Source organism: Maylandia zebra, linkage group LG9 (assembly GCF_041146795.1).
Source record: "Maylandia zebra isolate NMK-2024a linkage group LG9, Mzebra_GT3a, whole genome shotgun sequence".
Taxonomy (NCBI): domain Eukaryota; kingdom Metazoa; phylum Chordata; class Actinopteri; order Cichliformes; family Cichlidae; genus Maylandia; species Maylandia zebra.
The window spans coordinates 12,353,074-12,371,610 of record NC_135175.1 but is presented as its reverse complement, the minus strand read 5'-3'; the positions used below and the strand labels follow the sequence as shown (position 1 = coordinate 12,371,610).

At 41.3% G+C, this 18,537-nt stretch overlaps 1 protein-coding gene and 1 long non-coding RNA gene across 2 annotated transcripts; one reads left to right on the top strand and one right to left on the bottom strand.

Annotated features, from left to right (window-relative positions):
- Positions 1–2,750: 2,750 nt before the first annotated feature.
- LOC106676708 (leucine-rich repeat-containing protein 31) lies at positions 2,751–7,499 on the top strand. Its single transcript, XM_076888757.1, has 8 exons — positions 2,751–2,928; positions 3,178–3,327; positions 4,483–4,626; positions 5,386–5,568; positions 5,678–5,845; positions 5,924–6,088; positions 6,221–6,388; positions 6,662–7,499. The coding sequence occupies exons 1-8, from the start codon at positions 2,751–2,753 to the stop codon at positions 7,048–7,050; spliced, it is 1,545 nt and encodes a 514-aa protein (XP_076744872.1). The 3' UTR covers positions 7,051–7,499.
- Positions 7,500–14,306: 6,807 nt separating this feature from the next.
- On the bottom strand, positions 14,307–17,878 carry LOC143420484 (uncharacterized). Its single transcript, XR_013100313.1, has 3 exons — positions 17,825–17,878; positions 14,821–14,980; positions 14,307–14,601 (listed from the first exon to the last, which is right to left on the bottom strand). It is a non-coding gene; the product is annotated as an uncharacterized LOC143420484 (long non-coding RNA).
- Between the last annotated feature and the right edge of the window lie 659 nt (positions 17,879–18,537).

Below are 18,537 nucleotides of genomic sequence, written 5' to 3'. Positions count from 1 at the left end.
TCTCACTCCTCCTTGACCCGCGGTGTGTGAACCAAGATCGCCTGTCACGGCAATTATGGTTTGTTTTTCAGTCCCTTGTAAAAGGGACTCTCAAAAGGAAAAGTAGTATTCACTAAGGGGTATTTATTCATTTTTACACATACGGGGTAGGCAGCCTGTAGGTTACAAGCGGATAGAAAGTTCTTCTTTTCATCACAAGCTATGGTGTAGCCTAAAAATGCAATTTGTTGCTAGGCTGATCATCTTAAAGGTTTTTTTTTTTCACTGAGTCTGTATTATAGGAAAATAAAATACTATTGAAAGAAACGGTTCTCTACAGGCAATAGGAAGTCACTCTTTTTTCCCATTACAAGCGCCGGTGCAGCTTGTGAAAGTAAAATTACATCCGCTATTGTAAAAAAAATAAAATTAAATAAATAAATACAGAGAAAATTGTCATAATATCGAAACAGAATTCAAACTATGAGTTTGCGGAAAACTAACCGCCGCTCTGTCTCTCTATACAGCACAAAATCAACTGCTGCATCACCGCTGTGCTTCAGGAACCCTCTCTGATCTCCCCCCAGCAACCATACCCCTCCCCTCATGCTTAGGGAACATGATGCATCAGGTCTGAAAATGACCAGACACTTCCGGAGTATTTCCGGTAGGGTCATAAGGTCCGGATCGAGGCCTTCCATAGTAAATATGCTGTATTTGAATATGTCATATTCAAAGCCTTCTTTAGGGGGGAGCAGATTTCTTCGCCGTCCAAGTACACAGGGGCGCTGCTGGGCTGCAGAATGAAAGGATCCATCTTGTGTCTGTGCCTTAGAAATTGTGACGGACTCCTCCTCTCTGCTTTTATTCTCCTCCCATGCCGCAGACCCTCCCTCCCTCTAAAAACTTTTTTCTTTTTTTTCCCAACAACAGGTGCCGCGCTTCCGGGGGTTTGCCCCTCCCTTCTCCGGATGCAATTCGTCACGCTTAGGGGATCAAATTACACACTTCCGGGGGGGAGGGGGGAGGTCAAAAGGTCATGATTAGGGCCATCAATCAAATCGGATCAAATTTTGTCATAAACCGTATGGGAGTATCTCTCTTGTGACGTCCAACAGTTGGGAATTGTAGCCTCAAAGGAGAGAGCCATGAGAGGAATGGACTGCAGGACAGAAGCCTTCAAACGGGACTGAAGTAATAATGAGAACTTGGAGAAAGAGTCTGCATACTGGAAGCGCATCATTTGTTCAGTAAAGTGTAGCACAGCTGTTTGCTTTGGAGCCAGTCTGATGCCCAGAATTACAGTTTTCCTGTTTGGGGTGAAGACTCTCCAAATATGGACTGCTGTTTTTTAAAATTCCCAGTCTGTAAACACTCGCTGACAAATAACAAGAAATGAAAATTGAGAAAATAATGTGTATATTTAATTTAAAAAAGAAAGAAATAATAGATCAAAGAGGGAAAAATAAATACAGTCGTACTGGTTACTGTGGTCGTTTTAAACTGTGTGGTCGTCCTCAACCTGCACACACACACACACACACACACACACACACACACACACACACACACATGAAGCCTACAACATGTGATGTACATCCTGTCCAGGTGAAATGAATTTATAAAATATACCATTCAATGCACAAACATATTACACATTTTAAGCAGCAGCCAAAGAATATTTCTGTGCATTTATTTTAAATATCTGTTGCATGTTTTAAAAACTTATTTATTTACTTACTGATTTATTTATTTAGAACTTATTTATAATAATAATAATGCATTTTATTTGAGGGCGCCTTTCAGAAACCCAAGGTCACCTTACAAAAACCAAAAATTTATAAAAGGAACAGTAGTCATAAAATACATAAAATAAGTTAAAATTACAAAACAGAGCTTGACAACAGATAAAATCAGCATTAAAGCGAATAAGCCAGTTTAAACAGATGTGTTTTGAGCTGTGACTTAAATACGGAGAGGGAGTCAACAGGAGGAAGGAGGAGGAAGAGAGCTCCAGAGCCGAGGAGCAGAGCGACTGAAAGCTCTGTTCCCCAGAGTACTAAGGTGTGAGGATGGAGCAGTAAGATGAATAGCAGATGATGATCTGAGAAGGTGATATGGAGCAGGTCACACAAATATGAAGGAGCAGATTTATGGATACACCTGTATGTAAGAAGTAAGATTTTAACATTTATTCTGGCCTCTATGGGCAACCAGTGAAGCTGCTGAAGAACTGGGGTAATATGAGCTCTTAACGGAGTGCGAGTTGTGACCCGAGCTGCAGAATTTTTGTATTTGCTTTGCATCTTTCTCTCACAATATTTTCCCAGCTTATTTTAATGCATTGCTGCTTATTGATGTGTATTCACTGATTCACACTGACAGTGCTGAGGCAGCACAGCTGAAAATAAAATAATAAAGTAAAATTAATTCAAAAGCAAAAATAGGAGAATCAATATCAAGGTACATAACTACAGAATTAAATACTACAAATATCTATTTATGGCGTATTTGAGCATTAATTCAATGACTACATTTTTTTAGAATATTTATGGCATTAAAATTCATTTGTTTATATTTGATTTACTTTTGTTTGTCCAATATATGCCAACTTGAAGTGTCAGCTTTCAGACACACTGCAGTGTAGTACTGTAATAGTGCCATACAGCAATAGTAATGTATTAAATATAAAACTTTCTGAGTTTTATTTAAATAAACACGTTTCTGTCCACGTCCAGTTTTTCCTCGAACGGTTGCCTCGGCTCTTGCTCATGTCCCACCCTGCGGAGGCAGAGCCAGCGTGGGATGGAGCGTTGCCGCGACAATCGAGTTCAGTGGGTTACATCGCCAAAGCGGACGAGTACTACACCGTCAAGTCTCGCAGCGAGCTGATGTTTGAGAAACAATCGGAGAGACACGGCTTCACCACTCGAGTCACCCATGCAGCATGTACGCACCGTCACCTGAGTGTGTTTATAAGATGCTGCGTTATTGTGACAGGAAATCAGAATCAGATGTAGTGATGTGGCCTTCGTCACCAGGCTTTAGCACATCAGTATTACACGTAGTTTTGCATCTTTGTGTTGGAGTCTGATGCTGCTGGGGCCAGCTGTTTGGTCGTATACGTGATCAGTGGACTCTGCAGTAAAACCTGCAGAGAGGATGTTTAAATCGAGGCGTGTGTTTGTGTGTGTGTAGTGGTGAAATCCCAGGATGATGGAGGTGTGACGGATCAGCTGTACTCTGAAATGAAGCCAGCTGTGGACGGAGCGAACTACATCATCAAACACATGCGCAACAAGAATGAATACGAGGTGAGCGCGAACAACCAGAACGTGCCGATGCTCTGCTTGATTCAAGATGCTTTGAATTGTGTAAAAAATGTTAGCACGTTTTCATTCAAGTTTGCATTTTGTTTCAGTATTTCCCACATGCACATGTTTCAAATCAACAAACAAATTCTAATATTTGTCAAAGTTAATCCAAGAAAATACAAAACACAGTTTTCAAATGATGGTTTCATTGATAAAGAGAAAAAGCTACCCAAACCGACCTGGCCCTGTGTGAAAGTCATCGCCCCTTAAGCCTCAAAACTGGTTGTGCCAACCTTGGGGGGGAAGGTTCATGCATCAATAATAAATAAAAACAAATGTTACACATCACTGGGGAGGAATTTTGGCCCCACTCCTTTTCGCAGAATTGTGTGAATTCTGTCACATTGGAGGGTTTTTCAGCATAAACAGCATCTCCATTGGACTTTAGTCTGGACTCCAAAGCCAGTCCAAAACTTTCATTCTGTTTTTTGAGAAATTCTCAGGTGGGCTCATCATCCAGCTGTATAACCCAAGTGATCTTGAGCTTCAGTGTATGAACTGATGGTCGGACATTCTCCTTCAGGATTTTCTGGTACAGATCAGAATTCATGGTTCATTTACATCAAGTCGTCCAGGACCTGAAGCAGCAACGCAGCCCCAACCCATCACACTACCTCCATGTTTGATTGAAAAGTTGTATTCGTTTTAAACCTGATGTAACTGGACTTAAACCTGTTACATCTGGTCAGTCTGGGGATCATCCAGATGTTTTGTTGGTCAGCAGTCACTTTCTTATTGTTGAATCGTGAACTCTGACCTTAAGTGATGCCTGCAGTTCTTTTGTGACATCCTAGATGAGTCCTTGATGTGCTCTTGGAGTAATTTCAGTAGTCTGGCCACTGCTGGGAAGATTCATGTCTCTTCCAACTCTTCCACTGTGGTTCACTGGAGTCCCCAAACCAGCAGTTTTTAACACTGCTGTGTTGACTTCATTATTCTTAGATCTGGGGCCAGACTGTAACAACATCTGATGAGAGGACTAGAAGCTTTATTTTATTTTTTTTTTAAAAAGGTGCGTAAAATCAGAGGTTCAGAAACAAAATACAGAGCTCAAGAAAATAGAGGTTACTGTGGAAAATCTGTTTACAGTGACATGCTAAGCCCTGTGGGTGTGTATCGTGTGTTTCAGGCTTTGCAGCGTCAGCAGAGAGTGAGCGGGACGTCGGCTGGGGTCGAGTGTGTGTTTTCCTGAAGAGACTCGGGAAGAAAGCCGACAGCAAGAGCCTCAGTTTGGCTCACTGTGATCTGACGGCTACAGAGCTGCTGGAGCTTGGTACAAAAACGCACATACCTGTCACACAAGACAGACATGGTATCTGTCAGATAACTGCATTAAAAATACTCCCAAAGGCACAAACACAACGGAGCCCAGCAGACAGTTAGTTGATGCAGCTTCATTTCAAGAGGCGGAGCATCTAAAATTAAGTCTGAATAAAGTAATGTGACTTCGTTGTAAGACGTCAGCTGGCAGAAAGGCAGACAGATGTTTTTCTTGCCGTTTCTTCTCAGCAACGTTGCTGCAGTTCCTCCCCCAGGTGGAAGAGATGGAAATCTCCTGGAATGAGTTGATGGGTGGATTGGTTCATCCACTGCGCATAAGCCCTCAGTTTTACAGCTTTGATCATTCATTTTGATTTACTGGCTCACAGAGAAATTTCAAACTAACTCACAGAAAAAAATTCTGTCTTGAGAGGATAGCTTTAGCTAATTTATCTGAACTCTGTTTACTTTATGAGGCAACGATGACCATATAAGGAATATCCTCTCTCTGTGAGATGATAAAGGCTCAAGGGTAAAAAGACTGAATCTGAGTGTCTAAAGCGGGCTGAAGATTAGTTTGCCTACACCGACCTCATTATTAGTTAGATGTATAGTATAGTTATATTATAGAAGAGAACATAAGGAGCAGCAGTTTGGATCCATTTTAACAGGGCTGTCAGTTGGTGTTTTATTATGTTCTTATCTGTTTTTTTGCTGTCTCTTCGTTGATACATGTGTATGGAAGAGGTTTTTCTGTTCATAAATCTCTCAGGGGGAATGGTGGCTACACTGCCCAGACTCTGTGTGCTGGACGTCTCTTGTAATGCTCAGCTCACACAGGAAGTGGACACTGGTGGCTTCAGGGAATTGGTCAGCTCTCTCTCTCACGCCACCTCCCTCACCACGCTTCGACTGCAGGCCTGCGGTCTAACGCCTGACAGCCTTGATGCTCTCGGTACAAAGATCTCTGGATTTTTCCTTTTTATTGCTACTTTTGTTTTATGTCCTATAAGAGTCTCGGAGGGGTAAATTAAAAAACACCCACACCTCTGGTTGTCCTGCAGGTGGTTCACTCCGTTGCCTCCCCTCTGTGGGAGAGCTGCACCTGTCCTGTAACAAACTTCTAGCTGGTGGACTGAGCCGCCTCACCTTTCACCTGGCTCACGTCACACACCTGGAGAGACTCGACCTCCACCTGTGTTGCCTCACGCGAGATGATCTAGAGGCTCTGAGTCAGTTGCTACCAATCTCACACGCCGGACACTAATCGCATGCTCGCTGCAGCAGTCATGTGACTCGTTGTTTTTCAGTCCAGGTGCTGCCCTCTCTCACTGCACTGACCGAGCTTGATGTGTCATCCAATAAGGAAGTGGGAGGTGTGGTCCACCTGCTGGTCTCCGCCCTCCCTGTGACACAAATGAGGCGGCTGCCATTCAACAGCTGCTACATGAGCAACAAGTCCTTCACTGCTCTGGGTAACACACACACACACACACACACACACACACACACACACACACACTTGTTTATTTATAGAAGTTTTCCTTCAAGTCATTCTCCCCGAATACCTCTTCCACCCTCTAGCCTGAAATGGTGAAAACTTTGTGTTTATGCATCAGCCCTGGCGGTGTCCTATCTGCGCACGGTGGATATTTCCTGGTGTAAAGTGGTTGGCGGTCACTTGGCGCTCCTGCTGGATGCTCTGCAGCCATCAGTCGTCAGCGAGCTCCGTCTTTGCAGCTGCGAGCTCACCACTGATGACATGCAACATCTGGGTAACTAACACACAATGACATTATACTTTTTCTTTTTTGGTCTGTAGTGGATCATTAGGCTGCATAAATGTATATTAAGACAAGTAAAGCCTGAAGGAAATTGATATTTCTTTCATTTATTTCATGCTGCCAGCATCTGTAGCTGTCGTATAAAACAAAACAATGAAACTATTCGGTGTTATTTTTGTCTCCATCAGAAACATTGTGAACAAAACAGTAAAGTGAACAGGCATAAAGTGATCAGTTATCAATGGGTCCTCTTCCTCTGTGCAGCTGCCGTGTGCAGACGGGGCTGTCTCTCCTCACTCCGTGCACTGGATCTGTCCTACAACAGCTTGGTGGGAGACAACGGTTGGTGCAGTCTGTTTGCAGCAGGAGGTCTGGGCTCTCTGGAAGACGTGGATGTCAGTTTGCGACCTTCAACCTCTGCTCCGTGCTCAGCCTGGCTGCCCGCTCTGCTCCGAGCTCTGCCTCAAATGCCGGCGCTGGCTCGACTGGCCATGCAGAGGTGGACAGCTGACTGTCAGGAGAGAGAGCAGCTGAGGTACTGTCTGAAAAAGAGGAGCGTCCTGCTGGAAAGGGATCCAGATTTACAAGACACATCATCAGCATGTAAAGGGAACAGTCAGGAGAGCCTAGAAGAGAGTCAGCCTGAGGAGTAGGGAGCAGAAAGCCTGAGTTATCTGATCTCAAATTACAAATCATCACAGAGAGATTTCAAAAGAGCACTAGGGAAGAAAAGCGCAATCAGGTCTTCAGTTTATGAAGGACAGTGGAATTAATTTGCTTTTTAATCTCATGAACTTTATCATTCTGCACTTGGACTTGTCGGGACCTGAGGTTGTTGTTGCGTGTGGGGTTGCAGCTGAAAAGCAACCGAGTATTGTACGAACGAGCAACCGGATAAAGAACTGTTAGAAAGAGCGAACTATGTGGTCGTGTAGGGGATTCGCTTGTCACAGTCTGAGACTTTCCACACTCGCCACAGCTGAGTGGTCTAACTCCAGCATGGATGAGCTGATGTGTTTTTAAGTGACTAATTTGATTAAAAGACTTCCCACACTGATCACAGCTAAAGGGTCTGTCCCCACTGTAACTTTGTTGTCGTCTTTTTGGCTGCTTCATGGTGGTAATTTTCTTTCCACAGGGATAAACTGTGTGGTTTCTCTGTTTACGGGGGCTGAGTGACTTCTGTTGGTGTCATCAGAGCACCGAGGTATCAGCTGGGTTACACCCCTTTGCTCCTGTAGTGACAAAAGCCGTGAGTTACGGAACAAGAGGAACCTAAGATTAATTTATTATAACATGGGAACATGCATGCAATATAGTATAAAGACTAAAAACCAAGCTTATACAATTTTAAAAAGCTTGAAAGTCAGTATTTGGTATGACTGCTTTTAATATGCTTCTGCTTAAAAGACTAGCACTACCACTTAAAATACATTCTGTGTTAGGAAAAGGTTTTGGTTTTAACATTACAATGTAAGATTTGATATACATGCATCTGTAGTTACATGCACCTCTAGTTACATGCACCTCTAGTTACATGTTACTCTAGTTACATGCATCTGTAGTTACATGCACGTCTAGTGGAAGGAACAGTTTAAATACACTTTCAAAGATGCTTTTTTTAAAATCCTTTTTAAAGAACGGATTTTATTCATGGCTCATTGAAATGTTTTTCTGCTTCTTTGTCAGACTCATCTCTGACTGCCAATCACCTGTGACACCAAACACACCTTTATTTTTCCATTATTACTGATAATAACCAATATAAATAAGTGATTCGTGTTGATTCAATGTTTTTTTGTCTGATATGTCATTTAACTGCACCGTACATTGGTCAAGTATGTTTAATAATAAACATACAACATACAATAAACAAAGAGGGATCAAATTTAAACCTCACTGACTAGGAAGCACACAGTGTTTGTCATTTTATATGAACTTTACTCTGAAATAATTTTAGCATTTTTTTCAAGTCCCCAGTGTTTCCTGATCCTTGGAGCACTCCTGGTTATCTGCTATGGTGGAGGTGGCCAATGTCTGGAGACAAATCGTTGTTCTGGGGAGCTGCTTTCCTCCAGTTACTTTACATCAGAATAGAAAGCATGAGAACGACCCTGATGAAAAACAGAAACAGCATCCAGGAAGTGAAATAAAGATTAAGCTGGGGGCGACCGTGGCTCAGGGGGTTGGAAATCGCATCTGCTAACCGGAAGGTCGCCAGTTCGATCCCTGGGCTCTCTGTCCTGGTCGTTGTGTCCTTGGGCAAGACACTTTACCCTACTTGCCTACTGGTGTTGGCCAGAGGGGCCGGATGGCGCGATATGGCAGCCTCGCCTCTGTCAGTCTGCCCCAGGGCAGCTGTGGCTACAACTGTAGCTGCCTCCACCAGTGTGTGAGAGTGAATGAATAGTGGTATTGTAAAGCGCTTTGGGTGCCTTGAAAAGCGCTATATAAATCCAATCCATTATTATTATTATTATTATTAAGCAGCCAAATTCTAGCTCTGGGGCCTGTTCTTCGTACCTCGCTAAGTACGTTAGCTGGATTAGATTGTTGGCGATTTCGGGAGCAGGTTTACTTTATGTAAACAGGATTAGATCGCGGCCACGCAGGTATGTCCGCTTCATGTATACGAAAGCAACAGCGATATTCCACCACTGTTTCAGCATAAATAAATAACACCAATGTAACTAAAGATAATGCAGCACTTGATCCATTTATTGATTTCACACAGATACATACAGGTCATTTCCTAAAAAAGGGAAATGTACCATTAATCATTCTATTACATGTATGTGATTATTACAGATGTAATTCATATTTCAGAGTAGTAATTGTAAATTACTTCGTGTAATCAAGATGGGAGACCACGGCTATAAAAGCGAAGGTGGATTTGGGAAGTCTGTCGCAGCCATGTCCTGTCCGTTTACGCGAGCAGCCCATTGCGGAAGGTGCAAGATTGATAAGGAGAGTCCTCAGAATCCAGCGTATATTGTGGGATAGACAGGATCCTTTAGCTCAGCGCGACAGTGTGCTCATAGAGAGATATCGATTTTCCCGTGAGGGTATTATTCACCTAACCAACTTGTTGACGAGGGGGTGCAGGACCACCACCTGTCTTTTTGTGCTCTGCCCTTTTCTTGGTTGCTGTTATGAACAAACAAACAGATTATTTCAGGGTCTCTTTCCAAGAGACGAAAAGCAATATACGTGATAAATATTACCATTCTGTAGAATATTCTTATATTTCACTTTTACTTGTTCCCATGTTCTAGTGGGTCCTGTTGTGGCTCTAATGTGAAAGGGGATATAATATAACATAATATAATATAATGTAATATAATATTGGATAATATAGTGTAATATAATAAATTTACCCTACCGCCTACTGGTGTTGGCCAGAGGGGCCGATGGCGCGATATGGCAGCCTGGCTTCTGTCAGTCTGCCCCAGGGCAGCTGTGGCTACAACCGTAGCTGCCTCCACCAGTGTGTGAATGTGAGAGTGACTGAATAGTGGCATTGTAAAGCGCTTTGGGTGCCTTGAAAAGCGCTATATAAATCCAATCCATTATTATTGTTATTATTAAATTACTTACGAGTTTAATTTGTCAGCAACTTTCTGCCAGCCCTCTCTCCTTGCTTTTGCAGCCTTTGCAGTGTTCCCTTGCGTTCTGATTAAACTCTGAAACTCCTGAAATCCCTCACTCAAGAGTTCTTGCTCTGCTGCCGAAAAATACCGAGCGCGCTCCTTCGACATTTTCGCTGACCAATCAGAGGGTTGCCGATCAATGTTTCTACTATCGATGCATAGCCCCTTTTACGACACCCAGTGATCTCACATTACTTCATCCAGCTGTACTGATCGTCAACAGCAGGTGTGTTCGGGGAACCGGATTAGCGAGCTCACGGTTAGCGCGATGGTTTGGTCTTGGATGTGTCATTTGATCTTGGATGTAGTAAGTGACATACGAAGAATGGGCCCCTGGTTTGATGCTTACATTTGGGGGACTCTCGACCACAAACTAAGAGAAACTCTGTCAAGATGCAGAAACACATCAAGTTTTGCAAACAAGCATACTATTTTTATAGTTAACTAAACTTATAGTTTATTAGAGTTGAGTTCCTACTCACAGACAACTGAAACATATTCACATTTGGAAAGCTGATTGTATAAATTTTCATTTGATTAATCTGAAATTGTTCTTCTGTGTCTGAAAACACCCACTCCCACTTACTCAACCAGTGTTGTCGTCTGCTGCTGTGGCAGAAGACAACACTGCAACTGTAACTAAACTGATTACAGCATTATTTTTAAAACCTTCAGTGAATTCAACGTTCTTCAACATTTTGTGTATGCTACTGTTGTACATACAGCCGATGTTTTACCTGATGGGTACAATGTTGCTGTTGAGGGGTTGCTGTGGATAGTGCTGGAGGGCAGGGCTGTGTTGATCTGAGACTTGCATTTCCACAACACTCTGTCCATAGTCACATACTGTGTATGCTACTGTTGTTTATAGTGTATTATCTTATTTATTTTGTAGTTGTTTATATTTTATTTCTATTTTTGGATTTTCTTCTGCTATCTCTACCTGAGCTGAGGTAACGCACAAATTTTCCTGCCGTCGATCAGTAAAGTCTAATCTCCTCATTGACTGCATTTCTGATGGAGATGAGACGTCATGCAGGACAGAGGTGAGAGGCGTGACATCACGGTGCCGTGACAACAACCTGGTGCTTAACATCAGCAAAACCAAGGAGCTCATCGTGGGTTACAGGAGAGCAGCAGTAGCAGAGGTGGACAGAGTCAGCTGCTTCAGATTCCTAGGCATCAACATCAGCGAGGGTGTCTGTTAAGTCTAATTGTTGAATGTTGCCATTGTGTTTCTTAAATTTGTATAGTCTTAGTTTAAGCAGTAGGATCAAAGCTATCCCTTTGATCCTGATCACCTCTCCAGCCACTCTGTGCTGGGGGAGGTTTTATTGTAGATACATCCTATCTGAAAGATCTGTTTCTTTTGATGTAAGCTTCCTGGGTTTATGACCCTTTGGTCAGCAGGTCTCACACACACACACACACACACACACACACACACACACACACACACACACACACACTCTTACAGAAGTTCACACATATACATTTACATACAGTGCCTTGTCTTTGTAACCAAAGGGGGTTGCAAGGGGAGGTGTTTTGTAAACTATTGTTTGAAGTTTGTCAATAAAAGGCAGCGAGAGGAGGCCATCATCGGGGTCATTGTCGTGCTGGACACAGACGAGGCCTCCCTTGCGCAAGTAATGGATCGATCGACTGTCTTGTTTTCTTCATGATGAATAAGTCTCTAGAATTAGCGGGGTTTGTGGAAACACAGACCCAACAGTGTCGTGCCATATTAAACCATTATACACCTCAATAGTAAAATAAAAAATGTGTGTAAATTGCATGAATTAATATTTATTAACGTCTCTTTGTGACGTTATACTATGATAATGACTGCCACAAACAGCGTCCTCCTGTAACCATGGTTACGGGAGTTTGTTGCAAGAAGTGTTGTGAATCTCGCTGAGACAGGGAACCACTGAGAGCCTCAGATGAACCAATCAGTCAGATCGCTGTCTCCACTTCTCCTCCTTCTTCGTCCCCTTTGTTTTTTAAGTACCTCATATTGTTAGGATTCTTTAGCTAGTTAGCCATCACATTAGCTAGTTAGCATCACATTAGCTAGTTAGCCATCACATTAGCTAGTTAGCATCACATTAGCAAACTGCTTCGGAGCACAGCTGTCGGAGTCGCGGGTTTTGTTGAATCAGGCGTTGGACCTGCTGGAGGAATGCTCTGCGATGATGGTGGAAAACAGCCGCCATTCAACCCATTTGAGAGCTTCAAAGAACTGGCTGCAGGTACGATTGAAAGTTTGACAACACCGACTTCCAACGCCGGCGCTGAAGCTAAAACACTGTTGATGCGTCTGTGATTTATTAGTGATCGCTCACTTGTGTGCACGTGCATGTAGGTGAACGCTCGCGGCATGACGTCACACAGCTCAGTTCCTTTCTGCTTTGATGTCACAGTACGTGCCTTTGATCTTGCAGCACGTGACCTCCACTCGAGTCCATAAATAAGGGTGAAACAGCGGGACCCTGAAACCTTTCTGAAAACGGATTTCCAAAGTAATTGTAGCAAAACTAAGTCGTTGACAAGGACAGAGTTCTTAAATATACCCCCTCTCTCTGTATCACTAAACAATTTTCAAAGCTATCTTTAACTAAGACAGAGCAAAGAGACGCATATTGAAAAACAATGACCAATCAAGCAGGTAGGAGTGATCCGGGAATCCTAATAGATGAGGAAGAAAACAGAAATGTACACAGAATTTGGTTCGAAATCTGTATGGAAAAACTGGTTAAGTGAGTGGTAAGAAAATCAGGCGAAATCATCAGTGGGGAAAAAATTGAAACCATCTACAAGAAACTTACCAATAGAATCTGGGCTAAAGTCAAGGATAAATGTGAGGAAATTCCCTTAAAAAACATCCAAAAATGCCACAAGATGATTTTCAAAGCCTTCTGCAAAGAGTTTGAAGATGCAGAATCAGTTCTGCAAGCCTTGGACTTAAATCAGCCAATTGTAGACCAAATGATCGCTCAAGTTTTCATAGAGGAAGCAGCCAAACTATCCAAGACACCATGTTGCATAAGTCGATTTTTCTCATTTGTAGGTTGACTTTTTTTGCTCCTTTCTGTGCTGCATGCAGAGTTCCAACACAGATGACTGCGACGTGGGAGAACAAACCATTGTGTTTCAGAGCCTGATAGTGCCTGAAAACAAGCCTGAAAACGAGAAAAGAAATAGCAGTCATGCGACTTTGTGTTCTTGCTGTAACTTTAAGAACTGTAACTGCTCTGTCAACATTAATATAAAGTTGAGGATCCCAAAACTATTCACTTTAACGTAATGCAGAGAAAGACAAATAGACTTATGTATAGACATATTTCCACTGATGACAATTTAGTCATCAGCTGCTGCTTTAAAGGCAGTACCCAGCCAACATTTATATGTGGGGCCCATATGATTTGGAAATGGGCTGAAAAATGGGCCCCATATAGGATTGTCCGCGGGTTCCGTAATGGCCCCATATTAAATGCACATATAGGTGTTATGTTAGGAAAATCTGGGAACTAAAACGCCCCAACTGGGAAAAGTACAGAGAAACCCACCCGGGCCCCATCTTTCAAGTTTTTGTGGGTACCATGTGGGTACCACATAGGCTACAAAGTGGGTTTTAAGTGGGATTGTCCGCGGGTTCCATAATGGCCCCATTTTATAAGCCCATCTCGGTGTTATATTGGTAAAATCTGGGAACTAAATGGATCCCAACTGGGCAAAGTACACAGAAACCAACCTAGGCCCCATCTTTCAAGTTTCTTGTGGGTACCATGTGGTTACCATATAGGCTACAAAGTGGGTTTTAAGTGGGATTGTCCACGGGTTCCATAATGGCCCCGTTTTATAAGCCCATTTTGGTGTTATATTGGTAAAATCTGGGAACTAAATGGACCCCAACTGGGCAAAGTACATTGAAACCCACCTAGGCCCCATTTTTCAAGTTCTTAGTGGGTACAACATGAGGAAAACATGAGCTAAAAAGTTGGAATGGCATTAGCAGGAGGTTCTGTATTTGCATCTTACTTCTAGTTTGAATTGACTAAGTTCTGGCACTGAGTGGGCCCCATGTAGTAAAACAGTCACAAAATCAGTTTTTCAGACGGCTAATACGGGTTCTGTGACACAAAGACACCAAATATATTCAAGCTGACCGCAAACAAAATCTAGTTTGTAAATAAAACCACTTCAAAAATCACGAAGGTACACAAAACAACATTTTTCACATTTATTTTGTCCAACAACACTGTATTCCAAAGTGCGTAAACGTTTAAAAACTAGAAATGTCAAACTACAGAAAAATTCCTTAGATATTTGGAACTGTAGCAACATGGGGAAAAAGTCAGATGGAAAACTCAAAAGCTTATCTTGAATCAGCAGGGTTTCTTTTTTTGGTTTTTTACAGAGCCGTAAGTCTATTTTGTACCCTTGCAGCCCCCGGTCCTCCTCTGTCTTTAGCTCCAGTGAACCACTTGGACAGAGCCTTCTCTGCTTCTTGCAAGTTGACTTTTGATGTTAAATAATTCTTCAGTGCCTCTGCAAATGAAGAAGAAGAAAAATGGGCAAGCCAAAGTAAAGTTAATCTTAGCTTACTTCATTTGGTGATGACTTGCAAAGAACAATGTTTATTTCACTTTATTGCCTCAAAAAATATATACAAATTGCATGATAACCAATCTCAGTTACACTTTCAAACACTTTATTAAAAAAGTTTAGTTTTCTAAAGTTCAAATGTCTCAAGTGAAACTAACTTACCATACACAACATTAAAAAGACGCAAATCTCTGAACTTTTTTTCCCCATGTCGGCCAAGCATGTTGTACTCCACAGCCAGCTCAGGTGATATGAGGAATTTCATCATCCTTCTTGTGGCATCGTCTACACTTGTTTCCCCTGTATCTGCTACCATGGGAACCTGAGGGGAACATACAAAAAGGACAGATTAGATACTGGCATCTGGTTAGGATGCCTCCCTGGTGAGGTGTTTTGGGCACGTCCCACCAGGAAGAGACCCAGAACACCCAGGACATGCTGGAGGGACTATGTTTTTTGGCTGGCCTGGGAATGCCTTGGGATTCCCCCGGAAGAGCTGGGCCAAGTGCCTGGAAAGAGCGAAGTCTGGGCCTCTCTACTTAGTACCGGATTGGGTCGAGGGGCAGCAGCCTAAGCTTAAGATAATGGACCGGAATGGAGGATAAATGGACGCTTTACATATTACTTAATGTTTACTGTGTGGCGATAAAAAAAAAAAAAAATGGTAGTAAACACAAGCTAAACTAAAAAAATTAATTGCGGTTCCTTAACCCTTTATCCCCAATAATTTTACCCAGTATAACTGGTAGGTCTGGTAGGTTTTTTCCTCTACTGTATACTATATGAATGTAATCAAGGATTAATAACAGAAAAAAAAAAGAAATTGAAATTTTGCCATTTTTACTAAAGGCAATCAAAATGTACATGAATAAAATTTTTAAATTAGTCAATTCAAATTAATAACTCTAAAACACTGAACAAAATCAAGTATTTGACCCTGTGGTTTATTTTCGGACATCTCTTTTCTTCTAAAAGTCCAGGCGTGTTGGGCCCCTGGCAGAGCTCAGGTTTGGAAAAACCTGTCGCTGGCGACTTTTTGGGGGCTAAAGGGTTAAAATAAATAGGAATTGGCCAAAATTTGTATAAACTATGAAATAGCAGAACAAAAGTAAAAAAAAATCTTTATCTGTTATCAGAATCAAATATTTGATTAGAATAAAAAATTTAACTTTCTGGAAGATTTCTCGTTACATCTGTCATAAAAGTAATAACATCTCAGAACAGAAACATGATAGCAACAGAAAAATATGATAGCAGTGTGATGTGATGGTCCCTGGCCAGATTTTTACACATATTATAAGCCCTGTGACACAAAAACCACTGAACTCTGACACGCACAGACTGTTTTCCTTCGTGCTAATGAAGAAAAATGCTGGTTGGTCTGGTATATAAAAGGGAATTTATTCTTCCAGGACCTGAAGCTCCGTAATGCAGCCCTCCAACAGCCAAACCTATCTCTGATTGTCTTGATGCATGCTCAATCATCCAGGTAAGTAAATCTCCAAAAGTTGATTCTGTTCATCTGCAGCATTTTCTCCCACTGAAAATGCTACGTCCAGATGAACAGAATCAGCTTCTGGAGATGTTCTCTGATTGGATTGTTTAATTGGTGATTGACATGAAATTGACCAATCAGCTGAAAGGAAGAAAAATAGGGTCAAAATTTGGATGTGTAAGTATAAATCCACACACAGCCTGGAAAGCCGAGTGCAGAGTTGTTTGCAGCACCAATTCAGCCAGAGTGTAGCCAGATGGATTTTCCATCCATCCACACTGTAAAGTCTATAGACCAGCAAGTGATAAATTAACAGTGTTGTTGATATTTTCTAAAACAGTTGTATGCAATAGGAATTGCTGTTTATAGTCCTCCTGTATATCTGCATGTTGCCTCCCAATTAAAACCTGTGATAATGGAGATTCAAATTCATGTCATACCTATACCAACAGTTATCAAGTATCCGGATCGACCTTTACTGATATGCTTAAAGGAAAATTGTTATTTCCATGTATTTTCCTGTTCTGCCTTCAATTTTGAGGACTTCCCCCCACATTTCTAGTTGTGACAGTGCACCTACAACAAAAAAAATCTGTTGAAAGAGCAATTTTGTAAAATAGTCTATTTTTGTATGCACAGTTTACAAATCTGTCCTGTACAGCATGGACTGATTGCATGCTAAAAAGTTGTTGCTTAAAAATAAAACAATAAATTTTTAATTAATAACATCAGCAGAAAACCTTGTTATTAATTAGATGTACAATTTCTATAGAATACGAAACAACTCAGTTCATTTTTGATCAGCATATTACACAACTAGTGATGGGATTTTCGTCTCTTTTTAGAAAGCCGGCTCTTTCGGCTCCCAACCGGCTCTTCAGCTTGTTTTGTTGCTTTAATTAATTTATTATTAACAACAATATAAAATTATGCACAAAAGGAATTACTAATGTAAAAAAAGAAACGTGGTTTTATTTATATATGTTTGTATATAAATATATATGGTGGCCCCTAGAGACAAAGCATGTACAAACTCCAAAACCCATTTCTAGCATTAACTGAACTTCCAAAACAGAGCTATCTAGATCACTTAATTTACACAATTGAAATCATATGTGTATTGTTTGTGTATTTATACACAAGCACTCATATATATTCATAAAAAATTCCAAAAATTGTTCATTTACCTGTTATTACCACACACCAAATCCGGTCGTTGGTACTTCCTGGCTTGTGTAGTCACTAGGTAACAAAAGCTCAGCACTGTGCCTAGCATCCTGGAGCACTTCTGTTGTGTTTTGTACGTGCTTTGGAGTTTGTACGTGCTATGGAGTTTTTACGTGTTTTGGGGTTTCTACGTGCTTTGTCTCTAGCGGGCACCATAAATATACTTTTATTTATTCACTCCACATAAAATGTAATAAATAAATCATATAATACAAAAAACAACTATTTACATTTCAACTTTTAACTATTTAAATTTTCAGATTTTTCCTTTTAAACAAATTTAAAGTGAAACAACACAAAACACTGCAAACCACAACACAAATATAAAGTAAAATATGAAAACAAAAAGAAGATGCATATTCTCTGTCATATGGGCCTGCATGAATAAACTTTCTGAATCCTTTATCATCCGCAATTGAAAATAGTTGTGGATGATTACTATACCTTTCTAATGTGACATTGTTGTCCCTGGCTCTCTTTCTCTCTCTCTCCCTCCTGATCTGTTCCTGTGCTACTACGAGTGTAACTACCGCCCCTCTCCCTCTTCCCAGTGCAAAGCACAAGGCTCGCCTGCGGAGTGAAGCGGAAAAAAGTGCGAGAGAGAGAGAGAGAGAGGGTGAGAAAAAAACAACCCACGTTTGTGTCATTCACTTCAAAATTGTCGGCGCTAAGAGCCATTTCGTTTTGACCAACACATCACTAACAACCATGATGAAAAACGCTCATCTGCTTCCATCACCATCAGCTGATTAACATTGAGCTGCTGCAGTCAACACCATCAAACTAATTTAGTGTTTAATGTTACGTTATTGACTGCTTTTATTTTTAGATCTTTACCAGTGCTTAAAGACTGTAGATGTTCACACCTGGTGTTAGAAAACTGAGTTCACAGCAGTATTATTTTTTACAGTTTTTGAATTTACACACTATAACGTTCACGGCAGTTTTTTTTTCTGTGCTTCTGCAACTGTTTCTTAGGTTTTCCTATAAGGTTTTTGTAATTAAAAAAATTTATATTATTTTTTTGGCTTTAGTGGATTCCTGCTCAGCTAACTCGGCCATTATGCACTACCCAGTAAACAAAATGGCTGAACGGTATCTTAAATGTCTGAACATGAGCTAGTCATACCATGTTACGAAATATTCATGTGCAGTGT

What these genes read in the sequence shown, in the direction of transcription:
- LOC106676708 (XM_076888757.1), top strand. Translation starts at nt 2,751, where the DNA reads ATGTCCCACCCTGCGGAGGCAGAGCCAGCGTGGGATGGAGCGTTGCCG. An exon ending in TCGAGTCACCCATGCAGCAT is followed by an intron (nt 2,929 to 3,177) that starts GTACGCACCGTC and finishes GTGTGTGTGTAG; the next exon opens with TGGTGAAATCCCAGGATGAT. An exon ending in CAAGTCCTTCACTGCTCTGG is followed by an intron (nt 6,089 to 6,220) that starts GTAACACACACA and finishes GAAAACTTTGTG; the next exon opens with TTTATGCATCAGCCCTGGCG.